Source organism: Loxodonta africana, chromosome X (assembly GCF_030014295.1).
Source record: "Loxodonta africana isolate mLoxAfr1 chromosome X, mLoxAfr1.hap2, whole genome shotgun sequence".
Taxonomy (NCBI): Eukaryota; Metazoa; Chordata; class Mammalia; order Proboscidea; family Elephantidae; genus Loxodonta; species Loxodonta africana.
In genome coordinates, this window is record NC_087369.1 from 35,111,959 (window position 1) to 35,133,046 (window position 21,088).

At 40.8% G+C, this 21,088-nt stretch overlaps 1 protein-coding gene across 5 annotated transcripts in view; it reads right to left on the bottom strand.

The window, feature by feature from the left end:
- The window catches only part of DMD (dystrophin), a 1,889,362-nt gene that overhangs the window by 87,423 nt on the left and 1,780,851 nt on the right, over window positions 1-21,088 (bottom strand). For all 5 annotated transcript variants that reach the window (XM_010599731.3, XM_003420180.4, XM_023539127.2 and 2 more), the window contains 3 exons: window positions 7,052-7,253; window positions 4,530-4,615; window positions 2,117-2,274 (listed from right to left, as the gene is read on the bottom strand). In XM_010599731.3, coding sequence (XP_010598033.2) covers window positions 2,117-2,274; window positions 4,530-4,615; window positions 7,052-7,253 — 446 coding nt within the window. The remainder of the gene's footprint in view (window positions 1-2,116; window positions 2,275-4,529; window positions 4,616-7,051; window positions 7,254-21,088) is intronic.

The window sequence follows — 21,088 nt, forward strand, 5'->3', positions numbered from 1 at the left end:
TTCACCAGCCCTCGGTCCTGACAGCCAAATCCAAGAGGGCCAGAGTCTGCAGTGAGGGTGGTGGTGGTGGCCTGATGAGGTTAAGAAAGAAGAGGGCACCCAACAAAGGATGCACTAGGCAGAAAGGGATAAGGAGGACCCCACCAGGGCAAGAGGAACTTCTGTTCACTAGCCCACAGTCTGACAGCCAAATCCAAGAGGGCCAGAGTCTGCAGTGAGGGTGGTGGTGGCAGCCTGAGGAGTTCGGCTGCGGCACAGTCAGTGCTGTGGGGTGACCGGGTGGAATGGCTCCAGCCTGCCTTAGATACAGCCTGGCTTACTCTGCAGTGGGTGGTGCAAATGGCTAACGCAACTGGCTGCTGTCTGAAAGGTTGGCGGCACCTTGGAAGAAAAGCCTGGTCATCTACTTCCGAAAAAAATCAGCCACTGAAAACCCTATGGAGTGCAGTTCTACTCTGACACACATAGGGTTGCCAGAAAATCGGAATCGACTAGACAGCAACTGGTACTCTGCAGCAGGAACCCTCACGAGGTAGAAGCAGCTGTTGACCATTTTGTGTTCTGACCCTAACCTTCAACGCAAGTCACAGGACACACACATATGCATATAGATATGTATACACGAGTGTGTGGAAACCCTGGTGGCATAGTGGTGAAGTGCTACAGCTTCTAACCAAAAAAAGGTTGGCAGTTCAAATCTACCTGGAGCTGCTTGGAAACTCTATGGGGCAGTTCTACTCTGACCTATAGGGTCGCTATGAGTCGGAATCGACTCGACAGCAACGGGTTTGGTATATGAGTATGTGTGTGCGTTTCACAACCGGAACTGAACAAGATAACTGAGACTTGACAAAAGAGCAAAGAACAATTAGGAAAAAAACCTCACGTCATTGCAACGTTTTATAATTTGATTATAATTTTATAATTGGATTAAAAAAGATAAAATGAAGCTCGATTATTTGTGGCCTTTAATATTCATTGTATAAAAGTTAAAGTGTCTACATTTTGGAGTAGAAATATGAGTGCAACAACATGCAAAAAACAAAACAAAACTAGAGATAGTGGTAGCCTATGTGCATTTTGGGAGGTTTGCGTGTGAGGTCCAACCCAGTTAGCTCTACAGCTAGTTCTATATTATAACTCTCGGCCATTGTTCGTGGGATTAGAATGGATCCCTGTATTAGAAATATGGCTCTAAGCATTTTTAAAAACAGAAGAACACTGTGAGTTCTGTGGTAGTGCAAATATCTTACTCCTTCAATGTTGGTAGTAAACAGCCTTTGACAAAAAGCCGTCTGGTAATATGTATCAAAACCTACAAAGATGTTTATATCTTCTAGTCTGAGAATTTATCCTTAGGAAAAAATTCAATCAAACAAAAAAGCTAAATGCATAAAGATGTTAATTGTACCATTACTTACTAAAAACAGGAAGAACCCAAATGTCTATCAACGGAGTGCTCTGGGGTTTGGGAAGAAGAGGGTGGTCTGGAGCACTGACTAGAGGAAAAGCAATGGGGCAGGAGGAGAGAGTGGAGGGGCAAAAGGGGCAGAGTGTGTTGAGCTAATGGTGGACAGTAGCAGAGACTACAAACCTCAGACCCTGTAGTAAGGCTGTGGGAGGCCACTGTACAGGCCTTAGAATGGTAGTGGAGTGTCAAGGCTACAAAAGGAAATGTTTCAAAAATGAAAGCTGAGTTAACTTTTTACCAACAGCCACCGAAAAGGAGGCCATAACAATAGGGTTGGGGAAAAAACTAAGATATTCATCTACAAAGATCCCTTTCTTATTAACAAAGGATTTCTGTGGCTAGAGACTTATTTCTGGAACCACTGCAGACTCCTACCCTCCCAGCCCCGTCACTAACTGTGGAGTCACTGCTGCAGAAGAGGGTATTTCTTTTCCTTCATCTGCACTGTCCTCTCTCCCAAAGCCCAGAGTCCCAAAAACTACTGCTTACAGAAATTCAAATATCCACAATCCCTGACCTGCCTACCTACAGAAGAGCCTCCAAGAACAGAGCTCATGTGAGAAACTGAAGTTCTGTGGGGTTTTTATTATTAACTTATAAAATGCAAAAGAATAAATATATCACTTAAAACGGTGAATAACTTACAAATTGGAAGCAGCTTCTAACACTCGGCTCAATGTTACTTCCTCCAAAGGATGCAACTTCACCCAACTGTCTTGGGATTTGGATAGAGTCATGGAGAAGGAGGCCCAGCCTGCGCTGGTCACAAAATCCTGTTGAACTTGCCACTTGCTTGAAAAGGTCTACAAGAGGAAGAAGAAAATTGCAACAATCAAAAAGCAGCACCAAGTGAATGCTAGCAGAAAGTAACGTTCAACACAATTCCAGTATCAACTCTTGAGACTAGCCAATATTCCCACAGAGAGGGGTTACTTCTAATTCATGCAAATTTAGACATTTATTATTTTTATGGACCATGTTAATCATCACTGTATATAGGAAGCCTGACAACTTTTATATAAACTACAGCCCTGCAAGAAATGCAAGCTTACATACAGCATTGACACCTAAATTCTTCCTCAGCCAGAACACGATCCTTTGGAAAATACTTTTAACATAGGATGTAACCACTACATAAACGTTTCAGCATTAAGAACCATAAAACTGGCCTGAAGCATGATCCCCTTTAGACATCAGAAATTTGAAAACATACCAAAATTGGGACTTATTTCTGGAATCATAAGATAATTTGAGCTTCTAACTCATCTTGTATGTGTTCCCACAAGAAGCTGTACATATTTACAATTAGATCACATCAGGTTGTACTGTCATTGATTAAATATGTGGCTGTCTTTTTGGCTGGAGAGTGAGATCTCCTTGAGGGCAGGGAGCACATGCTGGTTAACTGTGCGCCAGCAGCGTCTAGAGCAGGATAGCAGTACCTGGCGGATACCAGGCGCCCTGTATTTGTAGCTGAAAGAATGAATGAACCCACCAAACACTACTGATATATGTGGTATTCTCAGAAATAAAACCATTTTAGCCACTCCTTGCATTCAGATAAAGGTTTCCTAAATAAGTAAATATGAGAAAGCTTCCCCCCCTTAAGCAACTTTACATTCTAAGAAATTAAATATTTTAATGAGATTTATAAGATGCCAATCACAAAATTGAGGTTACTAACACAAGCACAGCTTTTTTACTATGTCTCCAACATACATACACACACAATTTTGAAAACTACGAATTAGTGTTTTCAAAACAGTTTGAAGTTAGTATTTTTTTGTTTCCCCAATCGCAAAATTATGTTCCTTCTGAGTAATTATTTGAAACACAGGCTGAAGTTCCCTTGATCATTCCATTTAGTATTACGATTACACCATTGATAAGGTTAGATAAGCTAACCTATAATAAATAACTACAATATTGAGGGAAAGAAAAACCACAGAAATTTAGAGGAGGAAAAAGCAATGGGGCAGGATAAGAAAGAGAAAAATGAGGAGAAAATTTCACAGAGATATTCTATTATATCTAAAATACACTTTTAAATAGTTTTTGGAAAAGCTGTTCGGTTATTTTTATTTGGTTCTTAGGACCAGAAAACTCAAGTGGAAAGTAAATGAAAGTTAGAGCTAAAAGAGCATGTGTATGTTGTGGCTGGCTCCTGGAGGGACAGTGAGCAGTAGGGCACAGAGTGGCTTTGGAGGAACTCAATCTCCTTCGTCTCCTGTCTGTCCTTAAGCTCAGCCCATCTCCTCATCCGTGTGTGGCTAGGCCTTAGCGGAAAAGAGAAAAAACCAAGGTAGGCTGGTTTTGTTGCATATTATTATGGAAAAGATTTCTTACAAGTATTTAAAGGGGAAAAAGAAGTACGGTCCTTCACAATGGGAATGAACGGCTGCTTAGTCTTCTAGACCACTCCTCTAGAATTTGCTTTTCATTTGGATTTATAGTTTCTAAGCAGAAAAACCCAATGGCTAATCAAAATGCAAATCTATAAGGTGGTATTTACCCTTGAAGAAATAGCAAGCTACCCCTCTCTCAAACAAGAAAATGTTAGTCACATCATGGAATTTGATGTGTCAGTACAACTTATGGTAAGATGATTATAAAATAAACAATGTTTCTTGAACATGAATGCTAGACAGTACTCTTTAAATAAGAATCCAAAGATTAGGCAAGGGCACGGATTAAACCTTCACGTTTATTTTTCTGACTTATACAAAATATAAAGAATACAAAGGGGTTAGGAAATCAGACTTTATCCCCTAGGAACATGTGTTTTATCCAGACACAGTTGATGTAATGTAAAATAATACTCGGACTGGAGACGTTAATCCTCGTTCTCTATTTAAATACCTGTAATTTAATGTCCGACAAGGGACGACACAAACCACATTTTACGACACAAACCACATTTTACGACACTCTAAAAGCAGTCCTACATCTTACATGAGGACCCCAATGTCAAGTAAGAACAGTATGTCTTTTCCCATCCAGAACTGGGGCAATTAGCCAACATGAATAAAAGAATACAGAGTTAATATATACAACTTACATCTGTACTTGTCTTCCAGATGTGCTTTACACAGAGATATGATGCCGGTTTTAAAAGACAGGACACGGATCCTCCCTGTTCGCCCCCTATTATGAACAATCAAACCAGAAAACAATTACAAATACTTTACTAGTGGATAAACGCTTTTTAGTTAAGGGAAAAAAGAAAAGCTTTGGATGTGGAAACTCTCTTGACCATTGTTTTATTAAGACTGTTAAGCACTTTTCTGTGTTCATTATTTCTTTGGCTCGTGACCTAGAATGTAATGGAAACCTGACCAATGCAACCCATGAATATTTACCAAGTTTTCAATTCCTCAAAGCCCTTACTTGAACTGCAAGAGTAGCTCTACATAAAGTGGGAAAAATTATCCTCCTTTTCATCTATGGCGAGCCACCTAGGTTTAAGTCCGTTAAGTGGAAGAATTATTACCATGTTTTTACTAAGCTATTTTGGTTAGTGAAGCACATGACCTACTTTGGTTATGGAAGCCCAAAAAAAAAAAAAAAAAAAACAAACTACCAACAACTAACTGCTCTGCTCTCTTCAATACTTCTTCATATTTTCATCAGATTGACCATTATTGAGAAGAAAATTAATCACTTCAGGTGACATGACATACTATACAAAATATAAGTGCTTACCTCCATCAGAAAAATATGATATTCTCTATTAGAAAGCATTCAAATATATGCTCTAAAAGAGCAATTTTTTAAAATAACTGATAGCTATTTTTTATTATCAATGTTTTCATATATGTACCTTTTCACTTTATACGTAGAAAGCTGAAATAAAGCATTCCGCTTAACAACTTTATTAACAAGCTCATTTATCCAGGGGAAAAAATGAGGTATCAAAAGCTTTACATTTTGTAGAAAATGTCTTAATGATTTTCACCTTCTTATTTTGTTACAGGAAGCAACTGGACCTTGTTGTTATATGCCATTGAGTCGATTCCGACTCATAGTGATCCTATAGGACAGAGTAGAACTGCCCCCACAGGGTTTCTAAGGAGCAGCTGGTGGATTTAAACAGCTGACCTTTTCGTTAGCAGTCAAGTTGCCCTACCAGGGCACCACCAGGGCGCCAACTGGAACTTAAATGTCAGTAAAAACAGATTTTAGAATAATTCTACCACCTAGCACTTCTTAATCACAAAGGATAGGCCCTACTTGTAGTTAATTCTGGTGAAGAAACAATATACTCAACTTTAAACTGGTACAATTTATTAAATCTGACCGTCAAGCAGAAATCCCCGATGCAAATGCATTAGCAAAATTACTATCACTGGAAAGTTTTATCTTTTTTCCTCTTAACATACAAAAAGGCAAGCCAAACAAAGTCTAACAAACTTTATAGAGTAACTCAGGTGTTCAAAGAGTTAAATTTGCCCCCAAATAATTTTCAGGCAGGTAGAATGGAAGTTATATATTCAGAGTCCATTCAAATGTCATCTGCAAGCAAATGGTGCTAAAATGTATTTGAGGAAAGACCTGAATATGAACCCTTCTCAAAGCAAATTTAAATGTAATCCACAATTAAAATCCAACACATTCAAGGGCTGGTAGATAATTAGCATGGATTCAATAGCCGGGTGGTTCTGGAATTTAAAAAGCAATACCTTATCAAAATAACAAAGACAAAAGGTGTACATTTTAATCAAGGAGGTGGTAGAAGTCTATAATGAAGGCAAAAGGAAAGGCTGTTGCTGTGAACTCATTTCAGACTATCTTCCCAGATTTCCAGTTGGGGATACATTCTTGTTGACGTGTGAAATGAGGTGAGTAATAATTTTGAGATCTAAAAATAATTCCATCAAAATCAAGACCAATGCCTTCTGCCACCTTCCTCAATTGTCTTCATTAAGCTTAAAACAAAAATTAGAAATGGAGATCTCCTCTGTGTAAAATCTGATGGGGGGAAGGAACAATTACTCTCTACAAGAGAGTGATGAATGGAGGTGCCAAACTGAAACTTCATAAAACCTTATGAAAAAAGAAACATCTTTGGTTCGAGGAGCTGAGTTTGCTGCATTCAGGTTTTGTTTTCATTTCGTTTGGCTTATCAATTCATAATCGCCTGCAAAATTCTCCTGAGCTTTAGCTAAGACTATTCTGATCTGGTGACAGGTGTGCCAGCATCTCCAGGAGCTAGGTTAAAGGGAGCGAAACCCGAAGTGGACAGAGGAATCCCAGGCTATGCAGGCAAGAAAGGGACAGAACCAACGACTACACCTTGATTAATTTTATTTGACAAATTGATGTCTCAGGGTTTTGTTTTCCAATCTGAATGCAATCTATATTCTCTCTCCTACCTCTTAGCTTATAAAAATATTTTTCAACGCCAATAAACTCACAAATAATTTATCACATGGACAGCATTTAGGTCACACAGCTTCATGAAATTTCCATCTCAACAACCATATCTCTAGACTAGGACCCTGTTGCAATGTAATTACACCATCACCATTCTGTAGGCTATGCCCTCTGTCCCAGATCCCGACAAAAACTTGCTGTACGTACGTATCATAAACATTCAGCAGCCAGTTGAGGCACATGTCTACGCAGAGAGGGACGTTGACCAGATTGTTGTGCTCTTGCTCCAGGCGATCATAAATAGTGGTCAAACAATTAATGATCTGTAGGATGTCCATGGGCTGGTCATTTTGCTTGAGGTTGTGCTGGTCCAAGGCATCGCATGCAGCTGACAGACTCAAGAGATCCACTGTAAAATTCACATAAAACCAGGAATGATTCCAAGGGAAAAAATTCTCCTTTCAATAACCTTCCTTTTCCCTTGAGAATCCTGGTAGGATTGTCTCGTATCTTTTAGTAAACCCCAAACCTGAACCCCACCATCTTTTAAAGGTATTTTGCTTTCATCTCTCAGCTCTAGGTTTGACAAATTTGACCAGTATTTAGGATCTGAGGTGGTTCTCCAATCTCACTGGCATCAGGGGACAATGTGGGTGAAGGAACATTCCCTATCCCTGAAGTACTCGGGATTATTTGATAGTTAAGGGACCTAGTATGTTCTACATGAACACAGCCATTTCTATTTGAATAAGTAGAAACTGTTTACTAGATATTTTGAGAGAGATCCTGGCAAAACTTTCTTGTGTAAGTATTAAAGAAGGTCCATCAGATCAATCTGTGTGGTTAGGGTTCCGTACACTTTCTTTCCAGCTATGTATTTACAATTGTTAAGTGTTTTTCTCCTTGAAGTAGCACTCACCTCAGAATTTCTCTGCTACCTTAACATTAGGTGAAAAAGCACTCAACCTCACTAAGATTTTCTATAGGCAAACTAAAGTAACTGTGTAATCTATTCAGTTTTCCAATCTGAGGCTCATGTATTTCCCCTGTCACCTTCAAATTGTATTTTACAATGTACTTTCCCAGCCTTCTAAGAACTTTATAAGGCTGAGGGGTGGGGGTGGGGATGCCATTCCCTTGATCTTGAGGTGGTATTTAATCATTTGTTGAAAGACGAAAATTTAACAAATGTGAAACTTCGGCCCTGTCCAACATCAGCAAATTGCAAGCTACTCCCAAGTGTCATGAAGAGATGCTTTTCCCTACAGCCAATTTATTAGCCAAACTGGAAGTACAACAACATTGCTTTTATAACACCTTTTACACCTAAGCTCTGGTCTGAATTCTCAGTCCTTGGAGACAGGGAATCAATGGTAATTAAGTATATCTCTCGGGTATCTAGGGGTGGCGGGGGGTGGGGGGGGTGATACAATCATAAATGCAACTTGAGATACAGGTTATCCCAGTCAGTAAATGGTGTTCCCAATAATAAACAGGTGAAAATTTAGGGCTTTAATGTATTTTACTAGTTATTTGTGGCTAGTTTAATTAAATATTCAAAAAAAAAAAACAAAAATAGTGGTTAATACCTATGTGAGTTAATACCTATGTAGTGCATGTTTTTCTCGTTAAAAAAAGGAAAATAGAAACCTTGGAAGCGTGCAGGAGACCTGGTGATAAAAGCAGGAGCTTTTCCTTTGTTTTTGATGCCAGTGAGTAAAGCTATGTGTTTCCATGTACCAGTTTCCCTAAAATGTCCTGTACTAGAAGTGCCTGGCAAGGTCCCTTGGTGGTGCCAAGTTTGCTCTCGACTACTAACCTATAGAGTCACTATGAGTCAGAATTGACTCGACGGTAATGGGTTTGGTTTTTTTGTTTGTTTACTAACCTAATGTTTGGCAGTTCAAACCCACCTAGCAGCACCATGGAAGAAAGGCCTGGTGATCTGCTTCCATAAAGATTACAGCCAAGAAAACCCTATAGAGCAGTTCTACTCTGTAACATATGGGGTTGCCACGAGTCGTAATTGATTTGACAGCAGCAGGTTTGGGTTTTGGTTTGGTTAGGAATGCCTGGGTGGTGCAGTTAACCCTCTTGGCTGCTAACCAAAAGACTGGAAGTGTGAGTCTACCCAGAGGAACCTCGAAAGAAAGGCCTGGCGACCTACTTCAGAAAAATCAACCACTGAAAAAACCCTGTGGGGCACAGTTATACTCTGACACACATGGGGTCACCACGAGTCAGAGTCCACTCAGTAGCAACCGGTTAGCACTCATTTTATCCAAGTAAAGACCCTTCTCCTTCTGATTAAAAATAATCTAAAGATAAGAAATGACCTCTCTTCACAGAAGCTAGGAATGTGGTTGAAGTTGCAGAAAGGAACATAACTTGATGAGCTGCTTTGAGAAGAAGTCAGTAGAAAAAGAATAAAAAAAAAAATAATGGAAACAGGCAGGAGGGCGTGAGGAAGGGAAGACAGAGTATGGGAGGCTGTATGTAGAGAGGTACGGGGACAGAAGCCGCAAACTTTCATTCTCTCTTCCATGTGCTTGACTTCCTCAGAGGTCAAATTTTCAAGTGCTGGTGAGAAAATTTAGAAACACAGCACAAAGTTTCCATGTGGGGAGAAAGGAATGGATTTCTCCCAAACAAACACCAATATTCCCAACGTGTTTCTTTATAAATTGAAGGAAGCTATGAGTGGTTTTTGGAGCTCTGGTGGCACAGTGTTTAAGAGCTTGGCTGCTGACCAAAAAGTCAACAGTTTGAATCCACCAGCCGCTCCTTGGAAACTCTGTGAGGCAGTTCTACTCTGTCCTATAGAGTCGCTACGGGTCGGAATCGGCTCGACAGCAACGGGTCTGTTTTTTCTTTTTAATGAATGATTTGGAGTTTTTCTATTTTTTTTTCTTAGTCTGTTTTAATCATTATAAATATTTTGCTTTATATCCAAGGACAAAATAACTAACAAGTGGGAATTTTTAAACTCACTTTTGCATTAAGAGTCTAATTCATCCATGTAATGGGTAGGGGAACAAAGAGCAAGGCTTCACGAATTCCACGTTATCAGGCTTACCCTTATCTTCGCACAGGTGAATGGGTAGCACACGGAACAGAAAATCTGAAGCATAAATAGCTCCAGAGGGGAGGAAAGCAATTGCTCTGATATAATAGGAGCAGAAGATGACATAGTTAGGAGAGAAATATAGTGCAGTGTATTCTGCAAAAACTGGATGCGGTTAAACACAAGAACGATCCATCACAGATGACAGGAGAACACATTTCCCAAAACAAACATGTCAAACAGAATTCCTTTTTCACAGAACAATTTTTAAAAGACTTAACTACTTAGGTATATATAGTCTATACTATGGACCTGAAAAGAAGTGAGAAAATGGAGAGGGACAATTTAATTGCCACACAGACGTAGGGTTTACTGTTCAAAGTAAGCGTCTTAAAGGGTACTCTGAGATTTTTTTAATGAAACATTACATATAATGATTAGCTGTTTCTAGAAGCCTCTATAAGCAACCAGCAGACATAATTCTGTGAACCTATTCCTTTACTTCAAGCTAGGAAATTCCACTAAAATACATATGTGTTTGTGTGTGTATCCTTTATCATATTCACTAGGAAATATATTTTAAAGCTATATAAAAGCCCAAGTATGTTCTAATATACCCTCTCTGTCAAAAAATATTTTCACAGTAGAGGATGCTATAGGCTTTGAGGCCACTAAAGAAAAGAGTCCATTTCGTGGTGCCCCTCATGCATGAGAGCTGTGGGGGGTGAGAGAGGGTGGGGACAGGCCCTCCAGGCTTGTCTTTGCTATGCAGGAAAAACTAAAAATGAGGGAGGTGGGTCTTCAGCACAAGGATCCCACTAATAGTTCCTGAGGCTCTGGCTGTGCCTAAGCATTCCCTTTACAGTCTACAGCTCAAATGCTAACTCTCTTACTTCCTTTGTATGCCACAAGTGAGGAGTTGAGATAGATATTTTTTGGTCTTTTATAGAATCATTGGACTTTTCGGGCTAGAAAGGACCGGGAATCATTTCAAGAACACTGAGCCTAGAGATAGTCTTGCTCTGGGTCTAATGGCAGGACACCCAGGTTTTCTGATTGGTCATGGAGGTGCATACTGAAAAGCAGAAAGGTGGGGGGTGGGGGGAGAAAGTGTCCCTATGACTTCATAGAGAAGGGAAAACCATTCTGCATTCCCTACATATGGCAGTAAGGGGAGAAAAGAGAAGCACTGAAAAGTTGATTCGCAGTGAAAACCAGGGGTATAGCAAGTTGCGCTCCTCCAACTTGAGTGCCCAGAATTGCGGCCTTCCCACCCCAATTTCAAGATGAATAGATTTTGATAGTGGTGACTAATCGGCAGAAACACCTCCACCCTCTGGTCTAGGTGCCTCGGTCAGGCACCTTTCATATTTGTGGCACCTCAGAATGTCATTCCACGCCTCATCGGGTGGTCCCTTAGGCTTGCACCTGGGAGCAACTGACGCCCTCTGCCCCAGTCTCTTGCTTCGCCTCTGGTGAAAACAAGACCTATGGTGCTCACACAACCCCAAGCTTATGTCGTGCATCAACCGGAACGGTCTGTTGTGATAAATAAACAACCCCGGAATCTAATTAGCTCAGAAACCCTGGTGGTGTAGTGGTTAAGAGCTACGGCTGCTAACCAAAAGGTGGACAGTTCAAATCCACCAGGAGCTCCTTGGAAACCCTATGGGTCAGTTCTACTCTGTCCTACAGGGTTGTCACTATGAGTCAGAATTGATTCAATGGCAATGGGTTTGAGTTTTGGTTAATCTAATTAGCTCAGACAAAAAAAGAGGATGATGGTGGAAGGACTGCTGTGTGTTTGCTGACTTATCTTGCAGGCAGCAGAAGGTACTTGAAGGTATAGGAGACTTTTGTTGATAAATCATTGTTTCACAGGCAGCTTGCACTTAAGGCTGAAAGACTTTCTAAGCAAATCTGTGCACAGCAAGAAAGCCAACGCACTTTGATGTAGTTATCTGTACTGCGAGGGTTAATTCAGAGGGCCTGGAGATAGCATGAGATGTTTTGTTAAAACATTTATATGTCACAGAGCCCTGAAAGCAAGTGACTTACTGTGTTTATGTGTAGGTATAAGTTACAGGTTATCATCATTGTTTATTGCTAACAGTGACATTGATGATTTTTACTTGCTGTGGGTGAGACCCGTGGAAGAGACTAGGTTTGGGGCTGTCTAAGTAGGAAGAATATGCCTAGATTATCAGCAGGATATGAGTCCCTGGCCAAGACTCTAATTTGTGTTCCCTGGGTCCAAGGTGTTTTGTGCTCACATGGGTGGTTCTTGATCCAAGAAAGGAAGTCCATCTTGGTAGGGACCTTACAGAGTGAGAGCAATTTGAGTTTGTACCTGGCCTCTCCCTACCTTATGCTGTGAGGCAGCCTGAGATGCGGTACATATCCTGGCTTTAATACTGTTGGTATAGCTATCCTTTTCCTGCAATGAACTATAGATTTGTAGGCACTGTCATTTGGATCCTGTGAGTCTTTATTAACAATTGAACCCTGTCTAACTGGCACCCTTAGTGCAGTTAGTATCAGAAATGAAATTGTTTAGAAGACTGCCAACTCATTCTCAGTTAAATATATGGCTAAGGTATTATTTAGAAAGAAAAAAGATGATTCTGATAAAAGGGATGAAAACAAACGATTGATGCTGTTGTCAAGCTACTCTTGGTTTGAAGTAGCACAAGCTTTGAAAGTAGTTACTGATAATACACTTTTCTAGTGCAATCTGGAAATGATAGAACCTATATCTCAGGAGCTAGCAAAACGGATTAGAAAGGAGCTGCAAACTGATGGTAAGTCTGCTAAAAATTTGATTCCTTGTCGGGGACGGGTTACCCAATAAGCAAGCCACACACGGGCTTACTTATGCTTACTTACTAATCTATAGTGCATAGTTTCACATGGGTTTCACATCGTCAAAGTCAACCCATGCATAGCCTGCTTACTGGTTAATCACCCCTGTTGGCTGTTGCTTTTGGCATTAGCCAAAGCTAAAGTAAACTCAGTCTCCTTCGGTTGAGCTTCACCCTCTTGGTCAGGAGGTGAAGTTCCAACCAAAGGAACCTGGGCAACTATCACTTTTGATAAATGGACTACACCAGTGAGACCAATTACAAGGACTCTTCAAGTGAGGAACTTACAGGTGTTCCCTACTTCACCACAATTTTCTTTTTCAAAACTGGTCCTGGTGGTCCCTGGAATGGGGCTACAAATCAAGAGTCTCAAAGGCTGTTAATATTCCAAAAACAAATACTATGTCGGTTAGTTTGAATTTAAGTGTAAGAATTCCAAAGGGATTAATGGAATGGATACTCCTGGCCCATACTTTGCCTAATTGGGGTTGATTGTCACAAATGTTTTGTTGCCTAGTGGATAGGATAGTCCCATTTCTCTGTACTGATCCCATATGACTTCTTACCATTGGCAACAGACTGAAAGGAAAGCCCTAGTGTATTTCATCTTATTACCAGCTAAATATGGACTAGCCAATGGCCGAACCCAAGGAAGTTACTTTGGGGAGGGGTAGGGGTTGATTAAAATGAATGATAAAGGAAGAAAGGTGAGATTGTTGCTGAGGGGAAAGAAGCCACCACATGGGTGTTACAAAAGGGAAAGTCTAACATAATGTTGCTCCCTAGAGAAAAGCTTTAAACAAGAAAATATGCTCCCTTCTCTTTGACTCGAGATGCCCCTTAGGGCAAAGGATTCTGTTTGCCAAAACTTCCTCTTTTGAAGAGCCAAGAAGTGAGTAGAATGATTGGCCAACCTACAAGTCACACTGGATGATGAGATGGGACTGTTGTTAGATGCCTCAAGTCAATGTTGACACATAGTGACCTCATATGACAGAGTAAAACTGCCCCATAGTGTTTTCTAGGCTGTAATCTTTACAAGATTGGACTTCCAGGTCTTTGTCCCACAGAGCCACTGGGTGGGTTTAAACTGCCAACCTTTCAGTTAGCAGGCAAGCACTTAATTGTGCCACCAGGGCTATGACTACATGAAACAATATTAATGTGGCTATGACTTCTACTTCCTGTTTCTTAGGCTACATCTGTTATCAAGGGCTTGTGTTGGGAAGCACCCTGTGGGATATATTTACCAAGTCAGGTCTGAAGAACACCGATTTATAATAATCTGAACATTGTGTAGTCATTCATTTTGATGATGAAAGTTTAAGACAGGTTTTGTAGGTCATACACTGTATGTTTCATCTACCATAATATTATATATATAAAAATAGCTATTTGCTCTGTTATTATGTGTGGAAAGCCATAAGGTGGGAGAGCAACAATTGGATCACTGAAGAAGAATTAAGTTAAAATATCGGTTGGCTTACTTTCCTGAGACGGAAAAGCCAGAAAATCCAATGTGGATAGTTATGGAAATTTCTGTGGCACACGCAAACTAAAGTCCATTTAGGAGTGACTACTATTCATATAAGGAGCCCTGTTGGTGCAGTGGTTAAGTGCTTGGCTGCTAACTCGAATGGTCAGTGGTTGGAGCCTACCAGAGAAAGATGTGTCAGTCTGCTTTAGTAAAATTTTACAGCCTCGGAAACCCTATGGGGCAGTTCTGCTCTGTCCTGTAGGGTGCTATGAGTTGGAATCAACTCGATGGCAATGAGGTACTATTCATATGATCTCACCCTGGGCAACTCAACATTTTTGCATCCCAAATTTATTTTCTAATTATATTAAAGACACTAGTACTCAATGGCAACAGCACTGGGTCACTTGAAATCAAGGAGCCTTAGGAAAATTAGGAGCTGGTCTAGGAATACCTGGTTAGGTAGAATTTGCTCTTAATAAGAAAATATAAACTGATGAAACAGACCTCCTAGTGCAAATGGAGCACTTCAAGGGCACCGAATTTCAGGAGGAAGGATGAGGATGGCAAGCTGTGGAGAACGGAACCTATGAGCGACTCTTTAACAGCATCAGCACCTCAATTCGAAGGTCAATCATTCTTCCCCTAGTGTGTAACTCATGGGTATTAACAAATTTTAAGCAGGACTACAGTGCTTCCCCTGGGGGTAGATAGGCCCTGTGCAGGACCCCTGTCTTTGGAAACCAATATCTGTCAAACCATGTACGCTGAGAAAATGAGCTTAGCTATGTCCCCAAGATATTTTGAATTCTGAAATAACAGAGGCATGGCCTCTAACCTACATGAAAAATAATACATAGTATATGGGAAAAGTAGATTTTGGAGGGAGGTGAGGGACAAAATAATTATACTGGCCTCTTCTGACCCCTTGCTGTGGCTGTGATCCATATTCTTGGCTTCACTGCTGTTGCCTTACTGTAGCCTTTTCCTGCAATGAACTGTAGATCTGTAAGCCTTGTTATTGTGGGTCCTGGGAGTATTGTTTAGCAACTAAACTCTGTCTCTTGTCACCCTTAGTGCCCTATCAAAAGGTGAGGTTCATTGACTGAGAAGGAAGCACATTTTTCACCTGGTTTGTCATGGTGAGGGTGAGTCCAGCAGCTGTGACTTTATTCAGACAACTCCAGGCTGTGCAAAAATCTCTATAATGTGTGATTTTGTTGCTGAAAGGAGGCAAATTGTTCTCTATTTCTTGTTGTTCGCAGAGTATTTGTCACATTTATCAACTGCAGTATATTTAGCCCTCTAGTCTGGGATTTCTCCAAGCCACTATACACTAATAAACTAAACACACTTGCTTTGTTAAGTGCATTTTTATTTCTGCTCTTAGAAGTTGGCTATATTTTTAATTTTAGAAGCCACACACCTATGGGATGTTATCAAAACTAAAGAAGAAGACAAAGCTTGGATTATCTTCTTTCTATCTGTAAATGGAGTTATCAGCCAAATGAACCAGCTTACAATGCCTTCTTACCAGGATTCTCTCTGTCTCTGCTTTTCTATCAAGTTTAATTTTCATTCACATTGAGTTGAAAGGCGGTATGGAGTCATGCGACATTAAACCAATTACAAACTGGGGACATTATAGGCCAATGGTGATGCTTTCAACTTAAATAGCGAATTCTCTATAGTGAATAAAATTGTGTTATTCTGTTGTCTGTAATATCGAAGCTTTGAAAGTGAAGTCAAAAATAAAATCAAGTGTTTAATAGAGGTGGCACTGCACATTTTCTACAGCATCTGTAATTCAACCTCTTCACTGGCATCAGAAAATCGTTGAGATAACATCGGTAATTTTCATTAAAGAGTTAGTAGAAGTGGCCTTCAATAGAAAAAAGTAGGCAGGGCAAGTTTTATTTGCCTGTACCACAGACAATAGCTCTTTATCATGGATTTGCAGTCATGGAAATGACAAAAGGCCAGAAGATACACGTAAGCAAATATGAATTTAAGAGGAAATTCTTAAATCATCCATTGAGCAGTTAGAAAGTAGTGTGACCACACGGCTTCAATAATAAAAGGATTGGCGAACTATTTATTCTATGTTCATACAATACATGGATGCTTTTAGCATTCTTGAAAATTCAGTACTTAATGTAGATAAACACCGCCTAATTTTGCTATAACCTGAATATTTTAAAAATATTTTTTAAATGTGAGAAAAGGCATGCTCAGAAAGGAAATGCTGAGAATTAAAAATCTGTTCAAAAGTGAAAATTTGGAGAAATTATTCTACATTCAGGGCTTAACTTTATTCTAAGGCTATAACTTCAAATAGCTAATTTTTTTTAATAATATAAAATTCCCCCCATGTGCCCAAAGTTTATCTGAAAGTTTAACAGAAATTGAAGTGGTAGACAGTAAGACACATATGTGAATAGAATTTTTTTTTTTAAATAAGAGAATCAAATAATGTCTAAATCTAGAATCAAGAGGAACCTTATAGAAAGGGACAGTCATTATAATGTTTTCCATCTAGTCTATTTCTGGGCTTTCTCATAGTATAACCAGGAACACCTGATTATCTCTTTTGAACTTTTAGGGTCTCACGGAAATATTTTACAGCACTTTACAATAACCAGTGCATATCCCTTAATCAAAGGAAAGCAGTATATATGAGATGGGGCAGGGCCAGGAGAACAAGAGGCAGATTTTCTCCATCCCCCAACCTCCGCTACTCCTCTTTCCAGCTATGGCACATCAAAAGGTCTCTAAGGAATTCCTAAGCATGAAGAGCTTTTAAAACCACTTAAACTTTGCAGCTAAGTAGCTGAAAATGATAGCTTCAGGACTATACGCTATAAGGAATGGAGGCCTGAAATGTACTTTCATTCGTGCGCCCACTCCACAACAACATATTGAACGCTGCTCTGTGCAAGGCTCTTTGCTAAGCGTTGGAGATAGCAAGACGAAAAGGGAAGTCCTGCTCTCTCCTTTCAAAGAATCCTACTTCCAGGACCTTTCTTCTCCATCACTGTGTATCGCATGCCAGCAACCTTTTTCTACCACCTTAGTGCTAGCCTCCACAGACCCCTGATTAGATTTCTTCATGTCTGAAGACCTGGCAGCCAGAGTTCACAGTCCTCTTCTCTTCCCCAATTCTGGCCCTCACTCTGGATGACTTCAACATTGACATGGACAACTCATGCATCACTCTAGCCTCTCAATTCCTTAACTTACTCTTTCATTCTCCATGGAAGTTCACTTCTCCTGCATCTCTGCCACACACTCAAATGGTCATATGCTAGACCTAATCACCTGGAACTGTTGTACTCTTGAAATAAAATAAAATTCACCTATGCTACTCTCTGACCACAATCTTCTGTCCTTCCAGTTACTCCATTCTATCTCTTCATCCACCTCCCTGAACAGCAAGCCTCTTCATCCCGCCACCTCCTAATTATCAACTTCCACCTGAATTCACACCTTCCCCTACCTAACACGGACTTGACAGATATCATTTCAACCACTCTCTTGTCCAAGTCCTCACTTTTCTGGCTCAGCTGTCCTTGGTTCTCACCACCTGGCAAAAGCCCCACCCTGGGGCAGAACCAGCCGCCTCCTGACTATTCAGTACACCTGAAGAAATACTGCACCTCTGCCAACTGGCACTGCTATAAAACACTCAGTAAGGCTCCAGGCTCCATAATGCTGTTTCTCAGCCTAATTTTATCAACTTCCACCCTTAATTCCAGCACAGGAACTCTCCTCCAACCTCACGCAGAAAACGGAAGCCTTGGGCATCCCTCACCTTTCTGCCACTAGGTGTCTGAAATTACCTGGACCTGCACAGATCTTTTCTCTGCCCCATCCATGACAGCGGAAGAGAGGTGTCCCTTCCCCCCCGCCTCGGGCTCTGGATCACCTGCCCACTTATTATCTCCTTGTGAGCCAATAATTTCAATCTCACCCTCTCTTATTCTCATAGTCATTTAAATGCACTCACACTGTCTCTCAATGTATATATACCCATACTCTGTTAATTCCTCAGCTCCCTCCAGCTAGCTGCCACCTCTCTTCATTCCCCTTCACAATTACATTTCTGCAAGAATTACCTACACTGACTGTCTCTACCTCCCTGCTTTTGATTTATTTTTCCAGCTGCTGTACTACCTCCACCACATCTAAAATCTCACCAAAGTTACGAAGGACCTCCTTGCTGCTAAATTCAATGGGCACTTTCTCCTGACCTTCCAACAACATCTGACCCTAATGGAAGATCCCTCCCTCTTCTCCCCTTGCAGCACATGGCACACAATAATCTCTCAGGATTTTCCTTCTCCCCTTCTGGCCATTTCTTTGCAGTCCCCTTTGTACGTGGCTCTTTCTCTGTCCTAAACCCCCTTCTCTTTTCTCTCTCTATTCTTCCTGAGCCATCTCTCTTCTCCATGGCTCCAAGCAGCATCTACGTGCTGGTGATTCCTAAATATTGTTTGTATCTTTCTCCTGAGTGCCACAGCTTTATGTCTAATTCTATTGTGCAAGTCCATCATTCGCCTGGTAGCGCAAGCCAAGCATCTGAGTATTTTCCTTGATTCCCCCTCACCAGCTACATCAAAGCAATCATTGAGGCCTGTCAGTTCCACCTCCTAAGTATTTCTCAATTCTCTCTGTTTATTTCCATTCCTACTTTGCTAGTTCAGGCCACCATGTTGCTGGTTCAGATTACTACAACAACAGGTCTCTCTCCAGTCAGTCTCACAATGGCCCCAATCCAGAATAATCTTTCTAAATGAAATTCCGACCACATTATCCCCTTGCCTAAAACCCTTCAATGGCTCCGCAAAACCAAAAACCAAATCTGTTGCCGTCAAGTCGATTCTGACTCATAGCGACCCTACAGGACAGAGTACAACTGCCCCATAGAGTTTCTAAATAGCACCGGGTAGATCCGAACTGCCCACCTTTTGGTTAGCAGCCATAGCACTCAACCACTACACCACCACGATTTGACCTCTAAATTCTTCAACTTGGATTTAAAAGGCCTTTTACAGTCTGCCTCCTGCTTCTCTCTGCAGCTTAATATTTCACCGTAGCCCCTCCCTGGAATTCTGGGCTTTAGCCACGCTGAAGTACTTTCAGGTCCTAAATGCACCATGCTTTCTGTGGCCTACAGGCCTTCACACATATTGTTCCTTTTGACCATAATCCTCTTCCTAGAGTGAACTCTACTTACCCTTTTGGACTCATCTTTCTTAGAAATCACTTCTTCAAGCAAACCTTTTCTGAAACCACTGTTCCCCTCCCCAACTTGCTGTTCTCATAGTACCCCATTCTTCTACTGTCACATAACTAAATATATAATGTTGGAATGGTCTGTTCACTTTTCCTCAGGGTGCTCATAAAACATGGAGATAGAGATAATATTATTTTATGTTTTTACAGATTATAGACCGTCTTGATGACACTATGTACTATTGCCAATGTTTCTAGACTTTATGGATACCCTGTATGTCCCTCTTTAGACTATAATTTCTATCATGACAGGGACTGTACCTGTCAGCTTCATGGTCCTATCATCAATACACATAGGAATTCAAATAATAAAAAAATAATACTACACCATAATTCACTCTGTTGATAACAGATACTTATAGATAAACCATCTGATGGAAAGATATACCTGAATGGCACTACAGGATATTTCCACAGAGACATGATATTCAGCAAATGCAGAAAAGCAATCCCGTTATCTCTCTTCTATCACAGCATGCATTTAAATGCTAGCGTTCAAGCTAACAAGCCATACACATCTGTGAACTTTTGTTTGGATAAGGAAAGTCACAGTCTTTCAAAACCTAACACATTTTGTACTGAAAAAGAAACAAAGGTAGAATACCAAAAACCAAACCAAACCCACGCTGTCGGGTCGATTCCAACTCATAGCGACCCTATAGGGCAGAGTAGAACTGCCCCATAGGGTCTCCAAGACTGTAAATCTTTACGTAAGCAGACTGCCATATCTTTCTCCTGTGGAGTGACTGGTGGGTTCAAACTGCTCCCCTTTCGGTTAGCAAGCAAGGGCTTTAACCACTGCATTACCCAGTTAAAAAAAATTTTTTTAGGGCTCCTTAAAGGTAAAAAAAAGAGAACCATTGCTGTCCAGCTGATTCTGACTCATAGCGACCCCACAGGACAGAGTAGTACTGCCCCATAGGGTTTCCAAGGAGCAGTGGGTGGATGTGAACTGCTGATCTTTTGGTTTGCAGCCCAAGATCTTAACCACTGTGCCACAAGAGTAGAATACCAAAACCCACTGCCATAGAGTCGATTCTGACCCATAGCCAGTCTGTAGCATTTCCAAGGCTGTAAATTTCTACAGAAGAAGACTGCCGCATCTTTCTCCTGCGATGCCGCTGGTGGTTTCAAACCACTAACATTTTGGTTAGCAGTCAATCACTTTAACCACTACACCACCAGGGCTCCTTAAATGTAGGGGGAAAAAAAAAAAAAACAAACCCATTGCCGCTGAGTTGAATCAGGCTCATAGCGACCCTATAGGACAGAGTAGAACTGCCCCATAGAGTTTCCAAGGAGCACCTGGTGGATTTGAACTGCCGACCCTTTGGTTAACAGCTGTAGCATTTTACCATTACGCCACCAGGATTTCCGAAGGTAGGATAAAACCAAACCTGTTGCCGACGAGTTGATTCCGACTCATAGGGGGAGATAATTCAAGTTTCATAAAGATAAAGGCCAATGTCATTGGTTGCAAAATCAACATGATAAATATCCTATCAATGCAACAGCAGTAGCTGAGGAATGATGGCAGGGCTGATTCT